This window comes from Schistocerca gregaria, chromosome X (assembly GCF_023897955.1).
Source record: "Schistocerca gregaria isolate iqSchGreg1 chromosome X, iqSchGreg1.2, whole genome shotgun sequence".
NCBI lineage: Eukaryota > Metazoa > Arthropoda > Insecta > Orthoptera > Acrididae > Schistocerca > Schistocerca gregaria.
The window spans coordinates 414,714,244-414,739,102 of NC_064931.1; the positions used below are offsets into that span (position 1 = coordinate 414,714,244).

At 37.8% G+C, this 24,859-nt stretch overlaps 1 protein-coding gene across 2 annotated transcripts in view; it reads right to left on the reverse strand.

Moving 5' to 3' along the window:
• The window catches only part of LOC126297859 (transcriptional adapter 1-like), a 151,672-nt gene that overhangs the window by 45,890 nt on the left and 80,923 nt on the right, over window positions 1–24,859 (reverse strand). For both annotated transcript variants that reach the window (XM_049989140.1, XM_049989141.1), the window contains one exon: window positions 10,561–10,712. In XM_049989140.1, the coding sequence (XP_049845097.1) occupies window positions 10,561–10,712 (152 nt within the window). The remainder of the gene's footprint in view (window positions 1–10,560; window positions 10,713–24,859) is intronic.

The following is a 24,859-nucleotide window of genomic DNA, read 5'->3' on the forward strand; positions in this document are numbered from 1 at the left end:
CGCGTGTTTGGTGCCGTGCAGATAAGCGCCACAATCAGGACTGCATACGACCGAGGCACACAGGGCCAACACCCGGCATCATGGTGTGGGGAACGATCTCCTACACTGGCCGTACACCTCTGGTGATGGTCGAGGGGACACTGAATAGTGCACGGTACATCCAAACAGTCATCGAACCCATCGTTCTACCATTCCTAGACTGGCAAGGGAACTTGCTGTTCCAACAGGACAATACACGTCCGCATGTATCCCGTGCCACCCAACGTGCTCTAGAAGGTGTAAGTCAACTACCCTGGCCAGCAAGATCTCCGGATCTGTCCCCCATTGAGCATGTCTGGGACTGGATGAAGCGTCGTCTCACGCGGTCTGCACGTACAGCACGAACGCTGGTCCAACTGAGGCGCCAGGTGGAAATGGCATGGCAAGCCGTTCCACAGGTCTACATCCAGCATCTCTACGATTGTCTCCATGGGAGAATAGCAGCCTGCATTGCTGCGAAAGGTGGATATACACTGTACTAGTGCCGACATTGTGCATGCTCTGTTGCCTGTGTCTATGTGCCTGTGGTTCTGTCAGTGTGATCATGTGATGTATCTGACCCCAGGAATGTGTCAATAAAGTTTCCCCTTCCTGGGACAATGAATTCACGGTGTTCTTATTTCAATTTCAAGGAGTGTAGTTCTGCTGATTTAAAACCAATAACATACAGAAATGGGCACAGAGACAGACAGATTAAAAGTTTGTATAAATCCAAATGTTACAAAAATCTGCAGACTATAATTACATTTACATTGAAAGTGAGATATGTCAACTCCTTCGGCTCGTGGGGGGGGGGGGGGGGGGGGGGGGGGGGGAGAACTATGACTTCCATTATGACTATCTTTCTGCAGCTCCTGTTGCTACCGATATTATAACTCCTCAATTTAGTAATCTATTTTTCTACATTAGTACTGGACCAGCACAAGTTTGAGGAGGATGATACACTTACACAAAATTCCAAGTTGCTGGTGTAGAAAGAAGCAGAGGTCACACAAATGACACAAGCTGACAGATACGACAACATGCGAGTGGAAGAATCATTTGTTCACTATGGATACTAAACAGTACTCCCCACAATAAATGAAATTGTAACTAGTGACCTCCCAATTTATTCTTTAGCAAAAAATATGTATGTAATGCAGTCCCATGAAAATATTAGTATGAAACAATTAGGACATGCTCATAAGTCTCCCATATGGTGCATAAAGGACATATGGCAAGAATAAATTATTGGAAAATGAAGACCTCTAAATACATATATATGGTGCATAAAGGACATATGGCAAGAATAAATTATTGGAAAATGAAGACCACTAAATACATATATAAATTAAGCATAACCCCCTTTAATGTTCCTGGAATTAATGTTTTCCCACTGTTTATGGCATGATCTATCAGTTCCTTCAAATTCTCTATGTTCAGAATGTTAATTCCCACCAAATGTTGTGTCATAATTGTAAGTATATGCTTTTTATACCTAATGAAACAATGTTAATGTACAGAAACAAAAACATATAACTGGGAAATAATGATGCTGAAGAGGATTTGGCTTTTATGTGGTGCCTAGAAACATTTCACAATGAACTCTGTTGGCCTCTGGCCTGTCACCTTCTGAATCAGTAGTAGAAGCCTTTAAAAGTTAGAACAATTTCTGTCACTAGTGCTTTGTTTTCAACATTGTGGATCTAATAATAACCATACTGTGTGTAGTGTTGCTCATAGTTGTGTTATCGAACTAAGTTTTGGGTTGGGATAAAACATCAGAATTAGTCCAAACAGAAAAAAATCTGGAAACAATAAACATGAGCTATGGTAGCACCTCTTCCAGATACAATATGAACTATTATATTAACTTTCTTTGAACCATCGCAGATGTGGTATCTCTTCCACACAGGACAGAGAGAGGGAGGGAGGGGTTGAGCCAACACTTTATATTACCACTATGTATGACATCAGAATTGTTAGCATATTATTTCATTACAAAAAATGCATCCACTGTGATTTGCAGTGTAGTTATACACAAGGGCCCCCGACCACCGGCTTTGGCTGTACTGAGCTACAGTGGTCTTGGACGATGCAAGCCCGTGATGTTACAGCACAGGCTGGGCAGGACTGCATGCAAACACCGTGCACTACAGGTTGGTGGTAGTACTGACTGCCATTGTGAGCTAAGATCTATGAACAGCAAGTAGGGTGGTGCTTAGAGTGACACGTGTGTATGCTAATTTATGTTATCACTAAATCTTCCATTTTATTTTCTTCTTTTTTCGATGAAAAACATGGTTTGAAAAGGAAGAAGAGCAAATCAATAAAAAATGAAGTAAAAGGAAAAAAAAAACAAAAAAACTAATCAGTGGTGGCTACAGAGCCCGAAATGAACCTTAAAAGTTCAATTTGGGCAGTATTTAAGCCTGTAAAGGATAGGAATGAGGTAAATGTTAGTTTTGTTTGCTGTTCACTGTGGAGAGAAATTTACACTCATGGAAAAGGGTAAAGGGGCACTTTGCACATTTCTTGCTGCCCATATGTGTCTAATAAGCAAGTGTCTTGTGCTGACAAGAAACAACTTCCTAAACCCGCCCAGGAGATGATTATTGGTAAATGTGTGGCTATGTGCTGTACGGAACTGTAGGGGATGGATGTTTTTTGGATCTTGAGACACAAGTTAACACTGGAGTGACTTACAGAAAAGTATCCCCACATGGTACATGGCATAAAGTGTTAAAAGCTCGGCGTTATCTGCACTGCGTGATTATTCATGATTGAATTGTTCCTGTGCTATGTAAAATACAATTCTACAAAATGCTTTTAATAAGGACAAGATAGGCATCAACTGTCCACAATTTATAACATTTCAACTTGTAATTTACACAACGAAAGGCCTCCCTGCGCTTACAATAACAGTGGAAAAGTCCAGCGATTCTCACTGGAATACAGGGTTGACTGTTAGAATCAGAAGACAGTCAATATTCTGACTTGTGTCATTAGAGCTCTCTGAAGAAGAAGAAGAACATTCCACCAACAATGACGTAATTTGAGATGGAGCACAAGTTTGGATTTTTTTTTGTTAAGGATGCGGACAGAAAGCCCTTTCAAAGGAAACATCCTGGCATTTGCTTGTAGTGATTTAGAGAATTTAAAGAAAACCTAAATCCAGATGACCAGAGGCAGATTTCACCGCTGAGAAGGGAGAAATAGGTCGAACTGAAGAAATTAATAGCATACTGATGAATGAACTAATTTCTCTTCTCACAGTATGTATGCTATCACATTACCGTAATTCTTATATGTTAACATTTACTTTATAGCAAACCTTTTGAAATGTGAGGCCTTTCATGGTTGCAAGGAATCAGAATTGGAGAAATCACCTACACTGTTGCCATGGAATATGACATTATTGCAGCATTTGATTTAGGCACCTCAAGACAGAGAAGCTTCTAAATAGGACTTCTATGTAAATGCCTTAGTGGAAAATTTAATTGTTCAGAGGTACAATGAACCAGCAACTTTTCTCTGGCCACCATATCATCATCTAAAAATGACATCTGAAGAGAAGAGGTGAGAAGTCATGAGGTGAGAAGTCATGGCACAGTTAAGACGTACAATATATTTATTACTATGTTAGTTGTCCCCAGTGGCCATTTCCAAATGGAACTGTCAATCAAAAACAAGATTGGCCACAGAAGAAAGTACAGATCTCATAGGGTCTGATTTGGTGTTTCCTCACCTAAAGAACAGTCAAATATATGGGAATACTTTATCAGATCATTTAACATAATCTGTGAGTGACTTTGGGGAAGTCCTGAAATTCAATGAAACAGTTCAAATTCCTTCAACAATAGAATATTGTTGTATTTTTGATAGTATTTTTCACTTTAGGGCTCACATTGTGGTTGTATTAAAAAGCTATTCTATTTTTCCAGGGAGATAAAAATCATTAGAGTGAGTCATGTACATGCCACCAACAAGCAATTCTTTCACAAAATTAAATGACAGTCTTACACTAACATGTGACTTAGAGACACACATAATTCCAAACTACAAAATGGAAGAAAATATGGTTTCTTGCTGCAGAATGACTGCACAAAATTTTTCAGTTCTTCAGAAGAGTGCCAAAAAATACTGTGTATAAAATCATCCAGCTTGTCTTATGAAAGAAATTTTATTTCTGCCAGTTTCATTCTCAACACAAGACAACCACTTTTACACCTGGATCATGTTGATGCACTTCTTTTTATTCACAGTAATTGTAACAGAGACAAGTGAGTGTAAAAATATCCTGAAACCCTTTTTGCACACAAAGTTTCATTTTACATTGTTTGTAGCTGTAATTTTTTTTGTTTATTGCACATTTTGTTGTGCACATTTGACTTACCTACACTTCCTTTAAAATTACTTTTAATTTACTGAAGAGAAATAAAACTCACATTACATACAAATTATTAATGAGCAGCAAGGATGATACTGGCAGTTTTATTTCAATGTCAGACAATCCTGTTTAGTATTTAGAAAATGACTTGTTTTATTCACAAGTGCCTTGATCACTTGTGATAATGAATTTTGAGTGTAATGACTTATCATCAGAACTAAAAGTCCAATATCTTGTTTTGTCAGTAACAAGTAAAGTCTTCATCACACACTCACTGTGGTCACTTAATATTTATGTAACAAATTTAGTCAAGATATTCAGGAATAAAAAAAGTATGTCAAATGAACCTATGGCTGGCTGTGGCCACAGCTTCTACAACCAGAGCTGTAACAGGTGGCATGTCTGGCAGCGAATTGGCTGCATTTCAGTCATCACATGTTGGAGGTTATGGTTACAGCTGTGGAATTGTGAGCCAAAATGAAAGGAGAAAACATAATGAGTACATCCTTATGTTGCAATCCTCTCTACAAAGGGAATGGTTGTTACTTTTTTTGTGAAACAAACGGTGCTGAACTATCATCATTCTTGAACAAGATGTTTAGCTGAGTGTTTGTGGCAGATAGTGGCATGTAAGTGGAAGATATTTCACAAGCCCCTGAATGTAGCCAATATCACTGTAGAGACTGTTATGGCATGTTGTATTCTACAAAACTATGTATGAACCAGAGACGGTGTACCACTTACTGAGACCCTATACCAGTATCTTTCAATTCATGAGAGGGTATTCCACAATGAATATAGTCATAGACCCAATTCACACTATAGAAACGTATTTACCAATTACTTTGAAGATAAAGGTGCTCTGCCACGTCAGTTGGATAACATTTTCTTAATTAAATGTAGATGTTGTGTTAATAAAATATAAAAAAAGGTGTGTTTTGTTCCTGTGGATTTGTACACTCACTGCCACCAAACATCAGTCATTTTCTATCATGTTTTCTTTTGCTGGTTCTTGTCTACTACATGTCCTTTGGATGACAAACTCCATGGAGCAGACATCTTCCTAAATTTTATAATATTTTTTTCTGTATCAAAGTCCATGGTGACAGAAAGTTCCTTCTACAGCAACACATCAACAAAAAATCAAATGTAAAAAATCCACACCACTGGAATCGCATTGATGGCTGGCCACACACTGGCAGTATAGCATACACACTGTTCCTTGCAACTGCACACAACTTTGGCCACAGTGGGGTCAATAGCTGATCACTGTTTGCATGACAAAATACTGGCCAGACAAGACAGATGGCTAAAGTTGGCTGTGTGCGCTATGCACATCCACCTTGAATATAAACGTGGCCACATCCAACCAGCTGCAAGTCTGACCACAGCTGTACTAGTGCACCACAATCCTGAGTGCAGTATGCATATTTGCCAGTGTGTACAATGCAGCCCATCCACTGATGTTGGGTGGAGCCAAAGCATTTAATAGTCAAAGTGGTATTGGCTGAGGCTGAGCCAGCACAGAGCTATTTCATGTGGAATGAAGTGTGTCAGACCAGCAAAGCCCATGGGTTTGGACTGCTGCATGGTGGGCCACTCTGCAATCTGATTTGCAGGGAGATGTTGTCATGTGGTGTACAGCGTGCTGCTGTTTTTGGAATATGTAGCAATCTCTGAAGTGGTGGTCAGGTTCAGAACTAATAGCAAAGCACAAACATTTAATACTATTATAACTGTCACACATTTTTGGTACTTCATTCAGCATGTCCCGATTTTCAAGATGTTTGTTAGCATGGGACCTGACAGCATAATTAACATTTAACTGCACATTCCATTCTATATTATGAAGTACAGAATTACATTTTACTATGTTGTCATGTATATACATACATTTAACCTCGTGATGAAATTTGTAGAATGTAATTCTGGGTGTGTCATATTACATAAACAGTCAAAATGATCTGTTGCCAACTACTATCCCATGTTTTGCATATTTTTCTTAAAATGTCATATTTAGCATACAATGTTGCAAATTTTATAAACTAATTATAGATATACTTCTTGTCTGCAGTTTTATGCCATATATATATATGTAACATATGTCCCGGTCTTGTAATTGCTTTTGGACTAATGCTAAAATTTTTGAGTTTATTTATGAAACAGAAAGCCAGATAGAAAGAATTCACCATACGAAATTGTTACGAACAAGAATTCTGTTTTTTTTTTTTTTTTTTTTCCATAAAATAGTATGAGCTACTAATGTGATCATAAAATGTAAAAACTTTTGTATGTACTTCAAAAGTAACTTCCCACCATCTACATTTTTCACAATTAACACCATTTTTTAAAAGTCAGTTGAAAAGTGTAAAAGAGGAGTTTTACTGTACCACATTTGCATGGGACACTGATAGTGGGCACTAAAGTTAATGTTTCAAAGCATTATGTTGAGGACTGAGTAGGACTCAGCTAATGTCTAAGAAATTGCTGAGCCAAAAACAGCTGCACTGGACTTTCTGAAAGACTAATCTGTTTTTATGACAATAACACTGGGTTAGAAAACATTGCAGACATACCAAGGCACTGCTGAGAGTCACAATTTGTGCTGTTCCTGTTAACTGAAATTCAATGGCGTCATATTGTAGGCCTTCCAAATAATTGTTCAATACATTCTATATGATGTGTCAGCTGTATATTGGCAATGGTGTCAACAGTACAAAGAAAGAGCACGTGTTTCTCATACTGGTTGCAGATGGCAGCAGCAGACATAGTCATGCCTGGACTGTTTACCAAATATGAGCAGCCATTGCTGATCACATGGAAACCACTGCAGAAATTAGGACTAATTTGCAAAATTAGTGTCAACTAGGACCATCTGAAACCATTTTCTGGAAGCTGGGCTATAAACATATGTGCCACTTGTCATGTTTCCTCTCACATCTCAAATGGCGCAGAAAAATATGCAACAGGAATGATAAATGGCCAAAAATTTGTGATAAGTAATGTGTGCATGGACAAGTTGCCATTTTGGAGGCACAGATCTACTGACAGGAATACAGCATTTCAATTTTGTGACTCATTATATGCACTGTCCATAGCAATATCTGACAAAAGCAAACAGGGATGGAGAATTTGCATTAAGAGACTGGTGAGGCCTTTAAAACTAAATTGGTTTTGTGGTATTATGCAGCTTCAGCATATTGTTACTGTTAAAAACCAATGTGTCACAATTTCAGATGAACGTAGATGAGATGTGTGGAAATAACTAAGAACAGTTATGTGTTTTTCACCAACATAGCCACCTATGCTTCATTATGCTATTGGCAAAGTGAACTGTGATAAGTAAAGTCACCAGAAGATATCCCTATAAATTAAAATTAGGAGCAATCTTGGAGTCATCTAACTGTGAAACCTGCCTATTTCTTTTCCTTCTGTTATGAACAAGAGTCTTGGACATAAGTGTGGAGAGAGGAATGGGAAAGTGAGCACTTGATTCAACCTACAAGTAGAGACAGGAGTTTAGAAAACACAGAACATTTTGAATTTTGTGTCATTTTCATCTAAAATCGACCAGGTTACCATTTGAGATAAGAGGTCCCTATAATAAGGACGCAAAATGTAACATGCAGTGATATGTACAGCACAAGCCCATAAAACTGACGATTCTTCTTGTTAGTGTGTAAAGCGACATGCAAGCAGTGCCCTGTGTAGAGCAGCTGGAGACCATAAGAAGGCTAGATACTTTGTTTTACTGATTGCAGCCAAGAGTCCCTCTTTCCCAGCCACTTCCCCTCCTGCTCACACAAGTTTCCAATTCATTGAAGATATGACAGCCTAAAATGGAGTGCTACTGTGTTCCCTGCAGGTTTCTTTGACTGCCACATTTACTTGTTTGTTACCCTGGATTACAACACATACCACTATACCACTGCAATTGTGTGTAAAAAAAGGAGTACTGGATGTTTGACATCTTCTCTCTTCTACAAAAATCTTTTGCAATAGTTGCTTGGTACTAACAGGATAGGACCATATCATAAATCTTTTCCCTCAGTGGCACATCACATCATCTGTTCCAGTGTCTCCAGAATTGTACACAGCTCAGCTTATTTTTTATAGATGTTTCACTAGGTGCAGACAAGTACTGGTGCCTCTTTTCACTGTTAGTCTTTCCTGAGACTTTTCCTTATATAAGGGAAGCTGTGTTGGAGAAGATGGGAGTACACTGACACCTCCATTCAGGTTCTGGGGTTCTGCAGTCAGTAGAGTAGTATTTCTCATCATTTTAAGTATTTCAAGGGTATCACCTTTCTACACCTGACCTTTTACGCTTAAACTTGTAGCCACAGCTGTTTGTGTCACAGTATGTTAAATTACTCTGTGTTCACAAATCAGATTTTGAAAGTACTAAAGAATACTGGAATATGCCAAGGTATCCACTCTCCTCTGTGAATTATTAACAGTTCCCTGAAAATGGGATCACAATATCAGTCAATTTACTTCCACAATATCTATCAATTTACTTTGAAGTCCTGATGTCTGTCAGTTCTGGTCTGATGGAGCAACTTTTCTTCCCTATCTGTTTTCTAATCTATTTGTCTGTCAGCACTGCTCCAATAGTTCCCATTTCAGTAATTAGTAAGTTGACTCCTCTTCTGCACCACAGAGCACTGAGCATAATAGCTTACTCTATATAGATTATTCTTTTCTTTGATGCAAATTCCATTATAGTTACTAAATACTGGTAACCCCTCCGACTGTATACTAATTTTTTCTTCTTCCATTTCTGAATAGCATTTGAAACTGAAAGAGATGACTTCTGTAATTACCAAGCAATTAGAATATTATTTGCCATATATATTTATGAATAAAACATCTGCCTTTCGATTGAGTTATTAATATCCATGACATCTAAAATTGAATTTCTGCACATACAGCAACTGAAGGTCACTAGGAAAGTTTTGAGAAACCTTTTGTCACACTTCACTATTTCACTTTCTAGATGCACAGCTAACCACAGTTTTTTTTTTGCACAAATAGCCTTTAAAGTTTTATCTAGCCTGGTTTATTATTGTCACTGAAAGTGCTGTGACTGTTCCTGCCTCTATGGAACTGATGACATCAAAATAAAGGTGGGAAGTGAACACTTTTCTGTGGTGCATTTTTACAATTTCAACACAGGTGAAGCATATTTGACAGCCAACACTTAGAACACCCTTTTAGAAAATTTTCCACTACACACACACACACACACACACACACACACACACTAGTCTTCATTGAAGGAGTTGATATATGATGACAGCAATGATGAAAAAAAAAACAGCACCACTGTAGGGAAAATGATTAAAATGAACTACAGAGAGACATTTAAGGACTGGCTCACTAGCTATGACTGAAATTCAGCGCGATTTTATTAAAATCAAGAAATTGTCACTCCAGTAGGTATCTCGCTCTTTGATAGATAAGCAGGAGGACATGTATGTCAAACTGTGAAGAAATGTAGGGCAGATTCCATGAAAGTAACTCTACAACTATTCCTGACATTGTCACTAAAGGTGAAATGTGATTTTATCGGTCTGAACAAGATACTTTGTGTCTGTCAAAGGTGAGGACGAACAGCTGCCACTGTGAATAGATACACAATGGTTTACCACCAAAAATTTTTCTAGTAGTTTGGGGAAAAGCAGCCACGCACAAGACTGCAAGGGACGATACTGCATTGTGAGAATGTAACATACTCAGTGTTATCATATAGCTCAAACTTGTAGCTCATCTACCTTAGAGTTGTGGCCTAGCCCCATAAGATTATTTTTATTTCCGACAGTGATAATAAGCACCTGCATGAAAGTTGATTCAGCTGTCCTGAAGAAGCTAATAAGCCTCACAAAGGTTTTTAGCTCACAACACTGAAAGAAGATGAGTGGAAAATTGTTTCCAAAATTGGTTTACAAGAATTCAAAAGTTGTTTGTGGTGAGTACTTCAGAGAAAATAAACTAATCAAAATTGTGCAGTGTCCTTTCTTTCCACCTACTGGCATTGCAAAAGTTTCATATTGACCCTCTTCCTCGAAGATTTAACTATTCTAAGCATTTGCATTCTTGTTATTATTATCAATGTATTTACCATAAAACACTACAATCAATGTATTTACCTTAAAACACTACACCTAAGAGGTTTATCCAGCTTCCTCCTGAGCCATTTGTTAATATATGGTTTATTAACACCATATGGAGAACGACTGTCAAGAACATGAAAGGATTTTCTGCGACAAATCGTTGCAAATATAATATTGCGCAGCAATGCCTGAAATTTAGATGAAATGGATCAGTTTGTGAACTTATCTGATTTATGTATGACAAAAGGTAGGTGTAAAAGAAAGAAGCATGCATGTTACAAACACATTCATATATATATATATATATATATATATATATATATATATATATATATATATATATATATATATATTGACAAAATCATCACCTATTCTAAATATACATACTGAACAAAATTTCTGCGAACTTTTTCTAAAGGGATACTAATTTTTCAGTTAGTAACAGTAAACCAACATTTTATCATCTTATTGTTATCTATCTTATAATCAAATTAGTATGTCAATACCAAATTAGTATATCAATATCTAGTGCATTGTAATTCATTAATAAGCACTCACATACAGAGATTTAACAGGTATTCAAATAGAAAAAAATTGTTCCAAAACATTTAATTACAGGGTCTGTGAGAAACTTACTTATTTATAGGTTTTACTGACCATGAAAAGATTGGTTTACATTTCATGGTATACACTGTATAAAACTGAAAGTGAATGCCAAATGATGAATTATTTTTTCTAGTATTCCAAATAGAAATTGGTCATACCTGGAGAGCACCTAAAGTAACAAATGTCTCCCCATATCTGGGCCTCATACAAACAATGAAGCTAGCTAATAGTTTGTGTATCAGTATAATATGTTCTATTGTGTCCAAAACATTTCACCACAGAGTGAGTTTCTGACAATGACAACATGTAAATTGAATAAAATGTTCTTGGGTTTCCAACCGTGTCAATTGGTTAGAACTACACGAGCTTTCGGCCAAGCACTCCTTGGCCATTGTCAAGGGTTTTGACTGCCAGTGCGCTGTTGGTGTGCCCTTATATACGCTAGCTGCCGGCTGTGACGTCACTGGTAAATACCTCATGTAAGAAATTTGTTGATCCCTAACAATAGTGTGGGCTATAAAGGTGATAATATGCCACCATATATGCCTGTTTACTGCTCACTCAAGATCAGGGGAACTGGGAATGAACTTGGACAGCTCATCTAATTAACTCAGTGTCCAGAATTAACCAATGCTGAATCACAGAGTCAACAATAAAATTAGCATCCCCAGTATCATTTTTCGAAGATCTTCTTGATACATTTAAACATGAGAGTGACAATATACAACTGCGATGAGTTTCCATTTGTATATTATAATTCTGGTATGAATCTAACTCTAAAAATGGCAAAGGGTGATTTATCACTTTATTAATAATGACTTCATGTCATTTGCTTTCCTTATTCTGAATACACCATGCTAATAACTAAATATATTTGCAAATGTCACAGACAGTGAATTTAACCCCAGGTGACATAGCTGAGTTTTGGTACACCGATTTTAGTTTGTCACTACATTTTATGTAAATATATTACAACCAAGATTCATGACAATGCCTAAATATTGCAAACTGCAAATGAAATTCAGATTTCCAAAATTGCCTTATGCATCTAGGTAAATTTGTCATCATAGGAATGAAACAAAGAAGTTTGTTGCACGTATTATGTTAGCGTATCCTGAATAATGATCTACTGAACAACTGGATGCACGATACTGAAGGTGTACACCTAAATTGTAATGTTGCAGATAGCTCCTTGCGTTTTACATAGAACTATATCAATGGACAAAATATATTTTGGAGCTGCTTTTTTGGATGCAAACAACTTTTTTTGGATGCAAACAAGTTAAATCATTTAATAGAAACTCCGTAAAAGCAAGTTAATATAATAATCTATGCCTGACCAAAATATTTTCTAATATGCTCAAAAATTAATTATCAGTCAAAGCACAAGGTACTAATTATGTATTTCCTCTTTTTTTAGGTGGATCGAGCATGCAGACTACTAAAGACATTTGCACGAAGTTCTTTTACACTGTGACTTCACAATTAGGTAGTTATTTGCTGACAATGTATTTTATTTCCCAACAATTGTGGAAGTTCACTACTCTTAATTTTTCTATGGAGTTTTTATACATCACTCACCTTTTGTTTATATATCAAGAAATCTAGGACATCTTGCTTCAGAAATGAAGATGGTTACTAATGCATGGACCATTAACATTTATCTATTCTAAAGTGTTTCCAAGTAGTTAGACTTAAATTAATCCAAGAAAACTTGCTTTTAATAATAAACTTACATATGTACTAAATTCAGTCATTTTGGTTTAACAAAGGAGTTCATTTCAAACCAAATAAGCAGTGATCTATAATTAATTTACCTAGTCAAAAAGGAAAAACAATTTTCTTTTGGCCTTAGTCATACATATTATAGCTTCTGCATCAAAACACAGGAACTGACTCAAGCTATTGCTACATTTATCTTTGGGAGCATAATAGTGGATCTTTCAATAATTTGCAGAATATACATACTATGTGCACTACAAAATTTGTACTTAGATCATAAGTCAAAACTGTGATTAAATAGCTGTACAATGAACGCAATCTGGCAACTATCCTTATAAGTATGTGGAAGCAGTAAAAAGTAATAGCATATGTCTCCATAACTAACAGTAAAAGTGAAAGAAAGTATTTTGCAACAGAGAGAACATGAGAAAATTTTTCTTTTTTTTTGGAAAAAAAACCTCTCTCTCCACCTCCTTGAAAGGCTATTTATTAACTGTTATCACAGGTCACAACTTACTTTATTAGATGATTGGTTCCTCAGGATTCGTCTCAACAATATACAAATCCTTACATTTTCAAATGTATGAAATAACTATGATGTACAGTCAAAAATTACCTGCACTCTTGTTTTTTTTGTTTTTCCAATTAGTTGACCCAAATGTTGGTAAACAACAAATACACACTCTTGCAACAAAATCTACTCTTTTACATTTATCTCTGTTCAGTGGCTTGTAAGATTTTAAACTCCTTACAAGCAGAACATTTTTGATAGCTTGTAAAGGAATTTACATTCTATATCCCACTCTCTAATTTTGGTAGAAAATGAAAGATGACATTAAGCACCTATCAGTGGTCCACAGAATATGAAATGTGGATGAGATCTGAGTTGGATGTATGGTGTTTATGACATTTCTCTTACTTTGGACAACATTTTATTTGCAAACTCGCTGAGTACCCAGTGTTGCCCGGCTATGTATTTATTCCACTGTTCTATTAAACCATCTCCTCCTTCCCCCTCTCCATCTCCTCCTCCACCTCCTCCTCCACCCTCTTTATGACCATCTGACTCCTCCCCCCTCTATCCATCTCCTTCTTCCTCTCTCCTCCTCTCTCCCTGTTCATCTCCTCCCCTTTCCTTTGTGTGTCCATGCCCTCCTCTCCCTTCCCTTTGTTCATCTCCTCCTCTTTCCTTTCACTGACAATTTCCTCCTCCCCGATCTGTTTCTCTCTTTCTCCTTCCCTCCTTCTCTAGTTCTGTCCATCTCCTCCTCCCCTCTCTCATTGTCCATTTCCACTTCCTCTCTCTCTCTCTCTCTCTCTCTCTCTCCACCCATTTCCTCCTTCCTTGAGACCAAATTGGTGTATTGTTGCAGACGCATCTGGCACCCATAATGTTTGCATTTGATTGTATCACCAGAATGTAAAGTTGATTATAGATGGACGCCAATCTTAGAGTTGACTATAAAGACCTTTTGGAAGTTCTGATTTGCAATACTGACAGTTAGAATGGGAAAACATCAACACTGTCTAGGCAAACAGGCTTTACTTGACATATTTGAGGAATTGGAAGAAGATGATATGATGCCTGACAAAATAGAATACAAACAATGGGTAACACAAGACAGAATGGAAATGGTGACAATTACAAAACCACAAGAAGTGTTTTTGAAGTGTTGGCAGCTAGTTCTGAAAACCTAAAAATGCATCATTTATTGCCAAGCTCAGCGTAAATTTCTGAAAGACAAAAAGCAAACCTTGATAATTGATGAAAGTTTAACTCTTGCCAATTTTTCAGAAACTATTCCTTTGTTGTTCAAGATGAAATACAAGAGCTCCACTGGGTATACAAACAGGCCACAGTTTATCCATTTGCGTTCTATTATAAAGATCAAGATAAACTAAAGGGTCACAATTTTTGTGTCATAAGTGACTACCTTGAACACAACGCTGCAGAAGTGCATGCTTCTCAACTGCACTTAAGAAACTACATAAAACAGCACAACCCTTTGATAAACAAATGGATCTACTTCGAAATGACACAGTGGCTTGTGTTTATGGCGAACAGTGGACAACTGCCGAAGTTGATAGTACTGTTCCTCAAAAGCAAGATGTTCACATTACATTTTACCACCCAACAGGACCAAGCACCCCATTTAAAAGAAGTTGGAAATGATCCTGACTGGATGCCTGTTAAAAATATACTGAAGAAGCTGCCTACCATGGAATTTACAAATCAAACTGGGTGAACTTTTCACCTAATGCCCAAACTGAGTGAAGAAATTTCTCTGTTGTTCAACGAACAACATAGTAAAAACAAATAAGGTGACAACAAGATAAGGTAATTAGTTGGCTCAATTTTTATTATTATTATTTTTTATGTTTTAGGGATCATAGATGGGTTCAAATTATGTAACTGACACACTTTATCCATTAGTTCAGATATCACAGATATTAAGAAATGTATTTTTGACTCATATTGGTAATTTTTTTTTTCATAGCGTCCCATTGAATCTCAAAGTTGAAATTTTTACTGAAGTTTGATATCTTAAAGGTCTGTTAAGTGCATAATTTTCAGATTTTTATCTGAGCCCCTAACGGTAATATTTCAGGCCAAACAATGAAACAACTAAAAAAAAATCAATTTTTTAAAATAGAGTACTTTTTAAGTCCAAGCTTCTCATCATCGATACTCTAGTTACACTGTGTAGTGTGACAGCACAAAAAAAATTTAAGGCTGAGAAATTACTCCTTCTTTGGAAAATACTGTTCAAAAATTGAGTTATTTTAATTTGTGATCAGTAACTTTGAGCCTAAAAATATATTAAGGAATACATTTAGATATGTGATCATGGTTTTAATTTATTTATGCTTCTTATTTGAAAGGTGTGGGGCAACGCATTACTGAACAAATGAAAACACCGCAGATACTTGTAAATGTGGAAGAATGCTTGCAGACCAAAACAACAATGGCCACTGTTTCTAAATGTAACCAATTTTTTTTTTAAAGATTTTTGGAGTCCAACAAACAGGAGGGAACTCACCAGCGAATATAATTTTTTCTGAGATGTTTAAGCAACCAGTGTTGGACGACTTGGTATGGACTGATCCATTTTCTTTATGAATTATTAATTGTTAAAGAGTCCACTTTTGTCCTATTAAATGCTAAGGGGAGCCTAAGTGTTGTTAAAATGAAAATTGTTATTCCGCCAACACAAGAATAATTCAAAGCTATATGAAGTATACTAACGATTTCTGTTGTGGACCAAGCTCGTTAAGACAGCATTAGGATGCAATCCATATCTGATTTCTGTGTCGCCCATGCTGTCTATTTTACATAATTTGAAGTTTGTGTGATTGTTAATGTTTTATGGTGTTTGTCAATAAATGCATGGGAATGGCATCCAGAACTTATTTAAACTAGATTACGTACTTGTGTTTCTACTTACAGCCACATAGGTTGACTGACTGGATCTCTGAAAAAGTTCAGTAGTTCTCCAAGATCTGCTTCAAGGAACTATACCAGTAAGAGGATGGCACAGAACAAGTATGGACGAGTTATAAGTTTTGATTCACTGAACTGGTCAAGGAAAGTGTTAACTGTTCCAGTCTTGAGTGAGAAAGAATGACCAGTGGTACTGTATGTCACCTCTACCACTTTGTACGAACTCGTTGCAAGACTGAAAAACATTTAAGGAGGTTTAGTACAATAGGGAGATCTTGCAATATGGTATCCCTTGTGGGGATAATTTGATGAAAAACCTGTGTTGAGGACAGAAGCTGCTATTTGGCATCCAGTGCACCAGAAAAGATAAAATTTTGGAATACCAGTGCTACAGATAATGAACAGTACCATATGGCATCTCTTTACGGGATAATTTGTTGAAAAATTTGGATTGAGTGTAGAAGGTGCAATTTGGTATCCAGGAATTCTAAGAGATAAAATTTTGGAATACCAGTGCTGCAGGCAATAAATACGAACTGGGCCACAATTTATTAGAAAGTTAAAATGGTGCGGGAAGTGAACTCAGAATTAAAAGTGACTGTAATATGTGGCTTGTGGGTACAGTGTAAAGTCACAACTGTGCGTGTCACAGAGTGTGAAAATTGTGTTTCGCAAAAAACAATAAGTTTATCTCACAGAAAAACTGAATACGCCTCCAATGATTACAGACGTTTCTGAACTGAAATATTATGTGAAAGAAGACGGAAGACAGCAGCAGCAGAAGTGGAGAGGCCAGTCATGAGCTCTGAGAAAGAATTGGTGTGTGCAGGGAGGGCACGAGAAGCAATCTGATTCACAGTAAGAGCAGTATGGGCGCTGAGGGTGGATGCACAAAGATCTGGAGTTTGACGTGTGGGCGCGATTCCAACACATTCTTCAAACAGCTGCATCGTTTTCAGAGTGTGAGAACTTAAAGAAAGTAAGTTGAGGTTTACATTAGCAACAGTGTGTTTGAATAGTAGTAGTTACGTACTGTGGCGTGTATTCACTCTGAGGACAGTTAAAATAGTGGGAGGTGAAATGAGTACATTAGAAACATGTGAGGAGCCAGAAAGAACTCAAAGAACTTCAGATTTAAAAAAAAAAATTAAGAAATGCTGATGAGGATACTCAGGTTATGAGAGACTGGACTGGAATTAAAGGGGACGAAAATGAAAAATTACTCATGATGAGGTATGTTAGCCTTTGGAAAGACTGGAGGAGACTATGACTGTAAATTTTAATAAAATGGTGGAAAAATTAACAACAAATATTGCTGAAAAAACACAAGCAGTATTAGAGATATTAAAAATACTATAGAAGCCAATATCATTGAAAAATTAGAATTATCTGCGAGAGAATAGCTAAGGATACTTATATTAAAACTGGCAAACAGTTTGAGAATATAATTGAAAACACAGAAGTATCTGTTAAGAATACTAACATAAAAAGTAATGAAATAGTTAACAGACATCACTGATGATAGCAAAGGAACTAAAGACTTACAAGAACAGTTTGTCAATTACAGGGGACAATATAATTTAATAAAAGGTGATTTATCTTCTTGTTTTTCTTGTGCCTTTGTCCCACATTGGCACAGGGTCAGAATGGTTACAGACAGATTTGGAGCACTTAATTTAAGAGGTGGCTGGATGCCCTTCCTGTTGCCATCCTGTTATCCCTGTGATGAAATATGTGTACCCAAACTGTCAGGGTAGTGCTATTCATGTGAAAGTGAGTGAATGCTTTTGAAATGATTGTGATTTCTGGAAATGAGATGGGATTTAGGTATCAGCCCAGTAATCACCTACAGGACTGCGAGAAACCACCTAAAAGCCACATCCAGCTTGGCCAGCACACCAACCTTCATAGTTAATCCACCAGTCACATTTGATCTAGGGCTGATGCACCTCCGTGACCTGGTAGTTGCGCTTTAACGTGATTGACTATCTGGGTCTTTAACGTGATTGACTATCTGGGTGGGTAACAGGTGATTTATCTCACAGAGTGAATACAAATGAGGCCCTTCAGGTCAAACAATGTAAAGAAATCAAGAACACTAACTGTAAAATGAGTGAGTCAGCTAAGACTGAAGAGGAGGGAACTGATCGAGACATGATGTATATGTTACAAGCTATTAGTAGTAAAATTGATGAAATAGAAGATTATGTCAGGGTATCTAACAGTAAAATGGAGGACTATATAAAAAAAAAACCAGAAAAATGTGATTGGAATATTAACAAAATATGGGATCTTATTAATGAAAATATAGTAATCCTCAATGCAAAAATATGGAAATCTGATAGGAAGACTAACAAAATTTGGGACGATTTTTGTAAAAATCTAGAGGTTCTCAATCAATAAAATAAAGAACCCACTGGGAATACTAACACATTGTTGATATTCATAAATTAAAAAATACAAGCATGTCTTAGGGATACTCACAGTAAATTGGATAATACTAAACAAGAATGTAAAAATGTAAGTGAAGATATCAATAAGAAGGAGAATGTTATTAACTCTTTGAAAACCACAATTAGTGAGGAGATTGAAGAATGTGAGAGGACAGTATCTAGTGTAAACAATAAGTTAGTCCCAGATGAACAGGTTCAGTCCACAGTAGCTGTTGAAGCAGTTTCTGTTAGAAAATGTGATATAAGTAATCCAAAAGCGTGTCTGAGCAGGTACAAAGTGAACAGCATGAAATCAGTGATTTTATTAACACAGGCACCTAACTGTTTCCTGAAAATGTAAATAAAAAATTAGGGGCACAGCAAATAATAGTGGATATGTTATTGATGATACTTTCAGCCATTTCAGTACTAAAAGAAAAGTACCCCACATCGATGTCATAGGAGGAAAACTGGAGATATTTTGAAAGCCTTGTGTTAGGTGGCTGCATTGTTAGAAAAGCAACAAAGGGTAACAGTTGAAGGGCTTAATATGGGAAACAAAGGATAATGGGAACGGAAACCATATCCATGTCAACATTTTGCAAAATGATAAAGGAAGATACAAGAATGGTTTTCCAGAAAAGGAATAGGTAGGAAATGATGTTTCACGTTTTCTGACAGTAGGCAAAATAATGATAGTAACAGAGTGAGGATGTTGCAGAGAAAAACTTGATTGGAGTTCCAAATTTCACAATAATAGGTGATACAATAATCACAAAAAAGAAAACATGGATAGGAGAACGATACAAGAATGAGGGTAAAGGGGCGTAAGAAATTATTGTGAGTATTCAAGTTGATGGTACTGAGAGTGTAGCGATCATTAATGCTTGTAGCAAGTTATGCACCAACGCAACAGGACTTTGTTGTTGTTGTGGTCTTCAGTCCAGAGACTGGTTTGATGCACCTCTCCATGCTACTCTCTCCTGGTTCTTCATCTCCAGGGCCTACTGCAACCTACATCCTTCTGAACCTGTTTAGTGTATTCATCTCTTGGTCTCCCTCTACGATTTTTACCCTCCACGCTGCTCTCCAATACTAAATTGGTGATCCCTTGATGCCTCAGAATATGCCGTACCAACCGATCCCTTCTTCTAGTCAAGTTGTGCTACAAATTTTTCTTCTCTCCAATTCTGTTCAATACCTCCTCATTAGTTATATGATCTACCCATATAATCTTCAGCATTCTTCTGTAGCACCACATTTTGAAAGCTTCTATTCTCTTCTTGTCTAAACTATTTATTGTCCATATTTCACTTCCATACATGGCTACACTCCATACAAATACTTTAAGAAACGACATCTTGACACTTAAATTTATACTCGATGTTAACAAATTTCTCTTCTTCAGAAACGCTTTCCTTGCCATTGCCAGTCTACATTTTATATCTTCTCTACTTCGACCATCACCAGTTATTTTGCTTCCCAAATACACTCCTGGAAATTGAAATAAGAACACTGTGAATTCATTGTCCCAGGAAGGGGAAACTTTATTGACACATTCCTGGGGTCAGATACATCACATGATCACACTGACAGAACCACAGGCACATAGACACAGGCAACAGAGCATGCACAATGTCGGCACTAGTACAGTGTATTTCCACCTTTCGCAGCAATGCAGGCTGCTATTCTCCCATGGAGACGATCGTAGAGATGCTAGATGTAGTCCTGTGGAACGGCTTGCCATGCCATTTCCACCTGGCGCCTCAGTTGGACCAGCGTTCATGCTGGACGTGCAGACCGCATAAGATGACGCTTCATCCAGTCCCAAACATGCTCAATGGGGGACAGATCCGGAGATCTTGCTGGCCAGGGTAGTTGACTTACACCTTCTAGAGCACGTTGGGTGGCACGGGATACATGCGGACGTGTATTGTCCTGATGGAACAGCAAGTTCCCTTGCCGGTCTAGGAATGGTAGAACGATGGGTTCGATGACGGTTTGGATGTACCGTGCACTATTCAGTGTCCCCTCGACCATCACCAGAGGTGTACGGCAAGTGTAGGAGATCACTCCCCACACCATGATGCCAGGTGTTGGCCCTGTGTGCCTCGGTCGTATGCAGTCCTGATTGTGGCGCTCACCTGCACGGCGCCAAACACGCATACGACCATCATTGGCACCAAGGCAGAAGCGACTCTCATCGCTGAAGACGACACGTCTCTATTCGTCCCTCCATTCACGCCTGTCGCGACACCACTGGAGGCGGGCTGCACGATGTTGGGGCGTGAGCAGAAGACAGCCTAACGGTGTGCGGGACCGTAGCCCAGCTTCATGGAGACAGTTGCGAATGGTCCTCGCCGATACCCCAGGAGCAACAGTGTCCCTAATTTGCCGGGAAGTGGCGGTGCGGTCCCCTACGGCACTGCGTAGGATCCTACGGTCTTGGCGAGCATCCGTGCGTCGCTGCGGTCCGGTCCCAGGTCGACGGGCACGTGCACCTTCCGCCGACCACTGGCGACAACATCGATGTACTGTGGAGACCTCACGCCCCACATGTTGAGCAATTCGGCGGTACGTCCACCCGGCCTCCCGCATGCCCACTACACGCCCTCGCTCAAAGTCCGTCAACTGCACATACGGTTCACGTCCACGCTGTCGCGGCATGCTACCAGTGTTAAAGACTGCGATAGAGCTCCGTATGCCACGGCAAACTGGCTGACACTGACGGCGGCGGTGCACAAATGCTGCGCAGCTAGCGCCATTCGACGGCCAACACGGCGGTTCCTGGTGTGTCCGCTGTACCGTGCGTGTGATCATTGCTTGTACAGCCCTCTCGCAGTGTCCGGAGCAAGTATGGTGGGTCTGACACACCGGTGTCAATGTGTTCTTTTTTCCATTTCCAGGAGTGTAGAAAAGCTCGTTTACTACTTTAAGTGTCTCATTTCCTAATCTAATTTCCGCAGAATCACCTGATTTTATTCGACGACATTCCATTATCCTCGTTTTGCTTTTGTTGATGTTCATCTTATATCTTCCTTTCAAGACACTGTCCATTCCATTCAGCTGCTCTTCCAGGTCCTTTGCTGTCTCCTCCAGAATTAAAATATCATCGGCGTACATCAAAGTTTTTATTTCTTCTCCATGGATTTTAATTCCAACTCCAAATTTTTCTTTTGTTTCCTTTACTGCTTGCTCAATATACAGATTTTATGAGCAATTAATAAACGTTTCAACAGTACAAAATTTTCATCCAAATCTGCATGAATGTTCTGCAATGCACACTTTGAGTGCCTGGCACTTAACAGTTCCACTCTCTAAGAGCATGCGGAGGAAAAGGAACACTGAAATCTTTGCATGGGATCTCTGATTTCTCTTATTTTATTACTATGTTCTTTCTCCCTATGTAGGTGGGTGTCAACAAAATATTTTTGCATTCAGAGAACGGGGAGGTGTAAATTTCATGAAAAGATCTTGCACCAATGAGAAACACCTTTGTTTTAATGTTTGCCATCCCAACTCGCATATGATATCTGTGACACTTTCTTCCTGATTTTGGGATAGTACAAAATGAGCTGCTCTTCTTTGAAATTTTTGAGGTCTTCTGTTAATAATATCTGGTAGGGATCCCATACTGCACAGCAGTACTTTTGCAGATGTCTGACAAGAATAGTGTAGGCAGTCTCTTTAGTACAACTGTTGCATCTTCTAAGTGTTCTGCCACTATAACACAGTCTTTGGTTTGACTTCCCCACAAATTTATCTATGTCATCATTCCAATTAAGTTGTTCGTAATTGTGATTTCTGGCTATTTAGTTGATTTGACAGCCTATAGATCTGTGTAATTTATCATATAACTGAAACCTTGACACATTTCTTTTAGTACTCCTGTGGATAACTTAACATGTTTCATTATTTAGAGTCACACTTGCCACTTTTCACATGAAACAGATATCTTGTCTAAACCATTTTGCAATTTGTTTTGATCATCTGATGACTTTACTATATGATAGACAATATCATCATTTGCAAACAATCTACACGGGCTGCTGAGACTGTCTCCTAAATTGTTAGTATAGATTAAGAACAGAAGAGGGCCTCTAACACTTATCTAAAAATGCAAGATATCATTTCTGTTTTACCCAATAACTTTCCACCAGTCACTTCAAACTATGACTTTTCTGACTGGAAATCACGAATCCAGTCGCACAACTGAGACGATACTACATATGCATGCAATTTGATTAGAAGTCACTTGTGAGGAATTGTATCAAAAGCTATTTGGAAATCTAGAAATATGGAGTCAATCTGAGATCCCCTGTCAACAATTACTTTGTGAGAATACCTAGTTTCACAAGAATTATATTTTCTGAATCCATGCTCACACTGTGTCAACAGATGATTTTCCTTTTTACAATGTTTAAACATAGTATATGTTCCAAAATATTATCGCGAATCGATGTCAGTGATATGGGTCTGTAATTTGTTGGATTACTCCTACTTCCTTTTTCGAGCATTGGTGTGACTTCTGTACCTTTCCAGTCTTGAGGTATGCATTTTTCATCAAGCGAGTGGATGTACATGATTGTTAAGTATGGAGCTATTATATGAGCTTACGCTGAAAGGAATCTAACTGGTATTCAATCTGGACCAGAGGACTTGCCTACATTAAGTGATTTGAGCCGCTTTGCTACACTGAAGATACCTATTTCTAAGTCACTCATGTTGGCAGATGTTCTTGACATGAATTCTAGAATAATTATTAATTTATCTGGTTTAAATTTCCCACCACTGTCAATACTATTTGTTTCAATCCAAGCTACTCCTTCAATGACCAGAAAGAGTGGAGGCTGTATCTTATGATGGCATCGTAAAAAATTTTATTTCCTTTTCCAAATATATATATATTTTTTTGCATTTATTTTTCGAGGGTTTGGATGTTATGGTACTTAGTCTCACTACAATGACCTTGTCGTCATTACCCCTGTGCCAATCATAATGCTCCCTATTTACTTAGGATTATTTGTTGCTAAGAGGTTTGTTAACATCGAGTATAGATTTAAGTGTCAGGAAGTCTTTTCTGAAAGTATTTGTACGGAGTGTAGCCATCTATGGAAGTGAAACATGGACGATAAATACTTTGGACAAGAAGAGAATAGAAGCTTTTGAAATGTGGTGTAACAGAAGAATGCTGAAGATTTGATGGGTAGATCACATAACTAATGTGGAGGTACTGAATAGAATTGGAGAGGAGTTTGTGGCATAACTTGACAAGAAAAAGGGACCGGTTGGTAGGACATGTTCTAAGGCATCAAGGGATCACAAATTTAACATTGTAGGGTAAAAATCATAGAGGGAGACCAAGAGATGAATACACTAAGCTGATTCAGAAGGATGTAGGTTGCAGTAAGTACTGGGAGATGAAGAAGCTTGCATAGGATATAGTAGCAGGAGAGCTGCATCAAACCAGTCTCAGGACTGAAGACCACAACAACAACAACAACAACAACAACAACAAGAGGTAAAGTATGTTTCCACAAACTATGAATGGGTTCCTTAATTAAACATTCAAAATAATTTTTGGAGAAAGCAAGTAGTATGATTTCAGTGATGTTTTATGCTTACCACCAACTTTAAACATGTATTTTCACCACTGTATTGAGAGTAGATTCTTCAATACACCAAGTATAAGTGTATAAGTGTGATACCTATTTGAAATGATACTGAAGTCTTCATTGAGGTTTAAAGTCATAGATGATGTTGGAGGTAACACCGAAGCAATAAAGGAATAGTTATTATTAAAAATGAGGAATCAAGACACAGTGTTGAGAGTTACTGTCATGGTGGTACCAGATCTATGTATCAGTTTTATTATACGGATGGATCTATTGGTAGACCATGTTGAAGCAGTGGGCTTTGAGAGTGGCAGTATGACCACGAAGATAAATGGTATAAAGAATATTAATAGTGCTTGTAATAAAGCACAGAACTGATGCCATGTGAAAATGGCAAGTGTATGATTTCAATGCAAATCCAGTAAAGATGAAATTACTTCATAGAAGCGAAAAAATAGTCATAACAGTAAGAAAACAGAAGTGTCCAACAATGAAATAAGAGTTAAAGTAAAGGAACA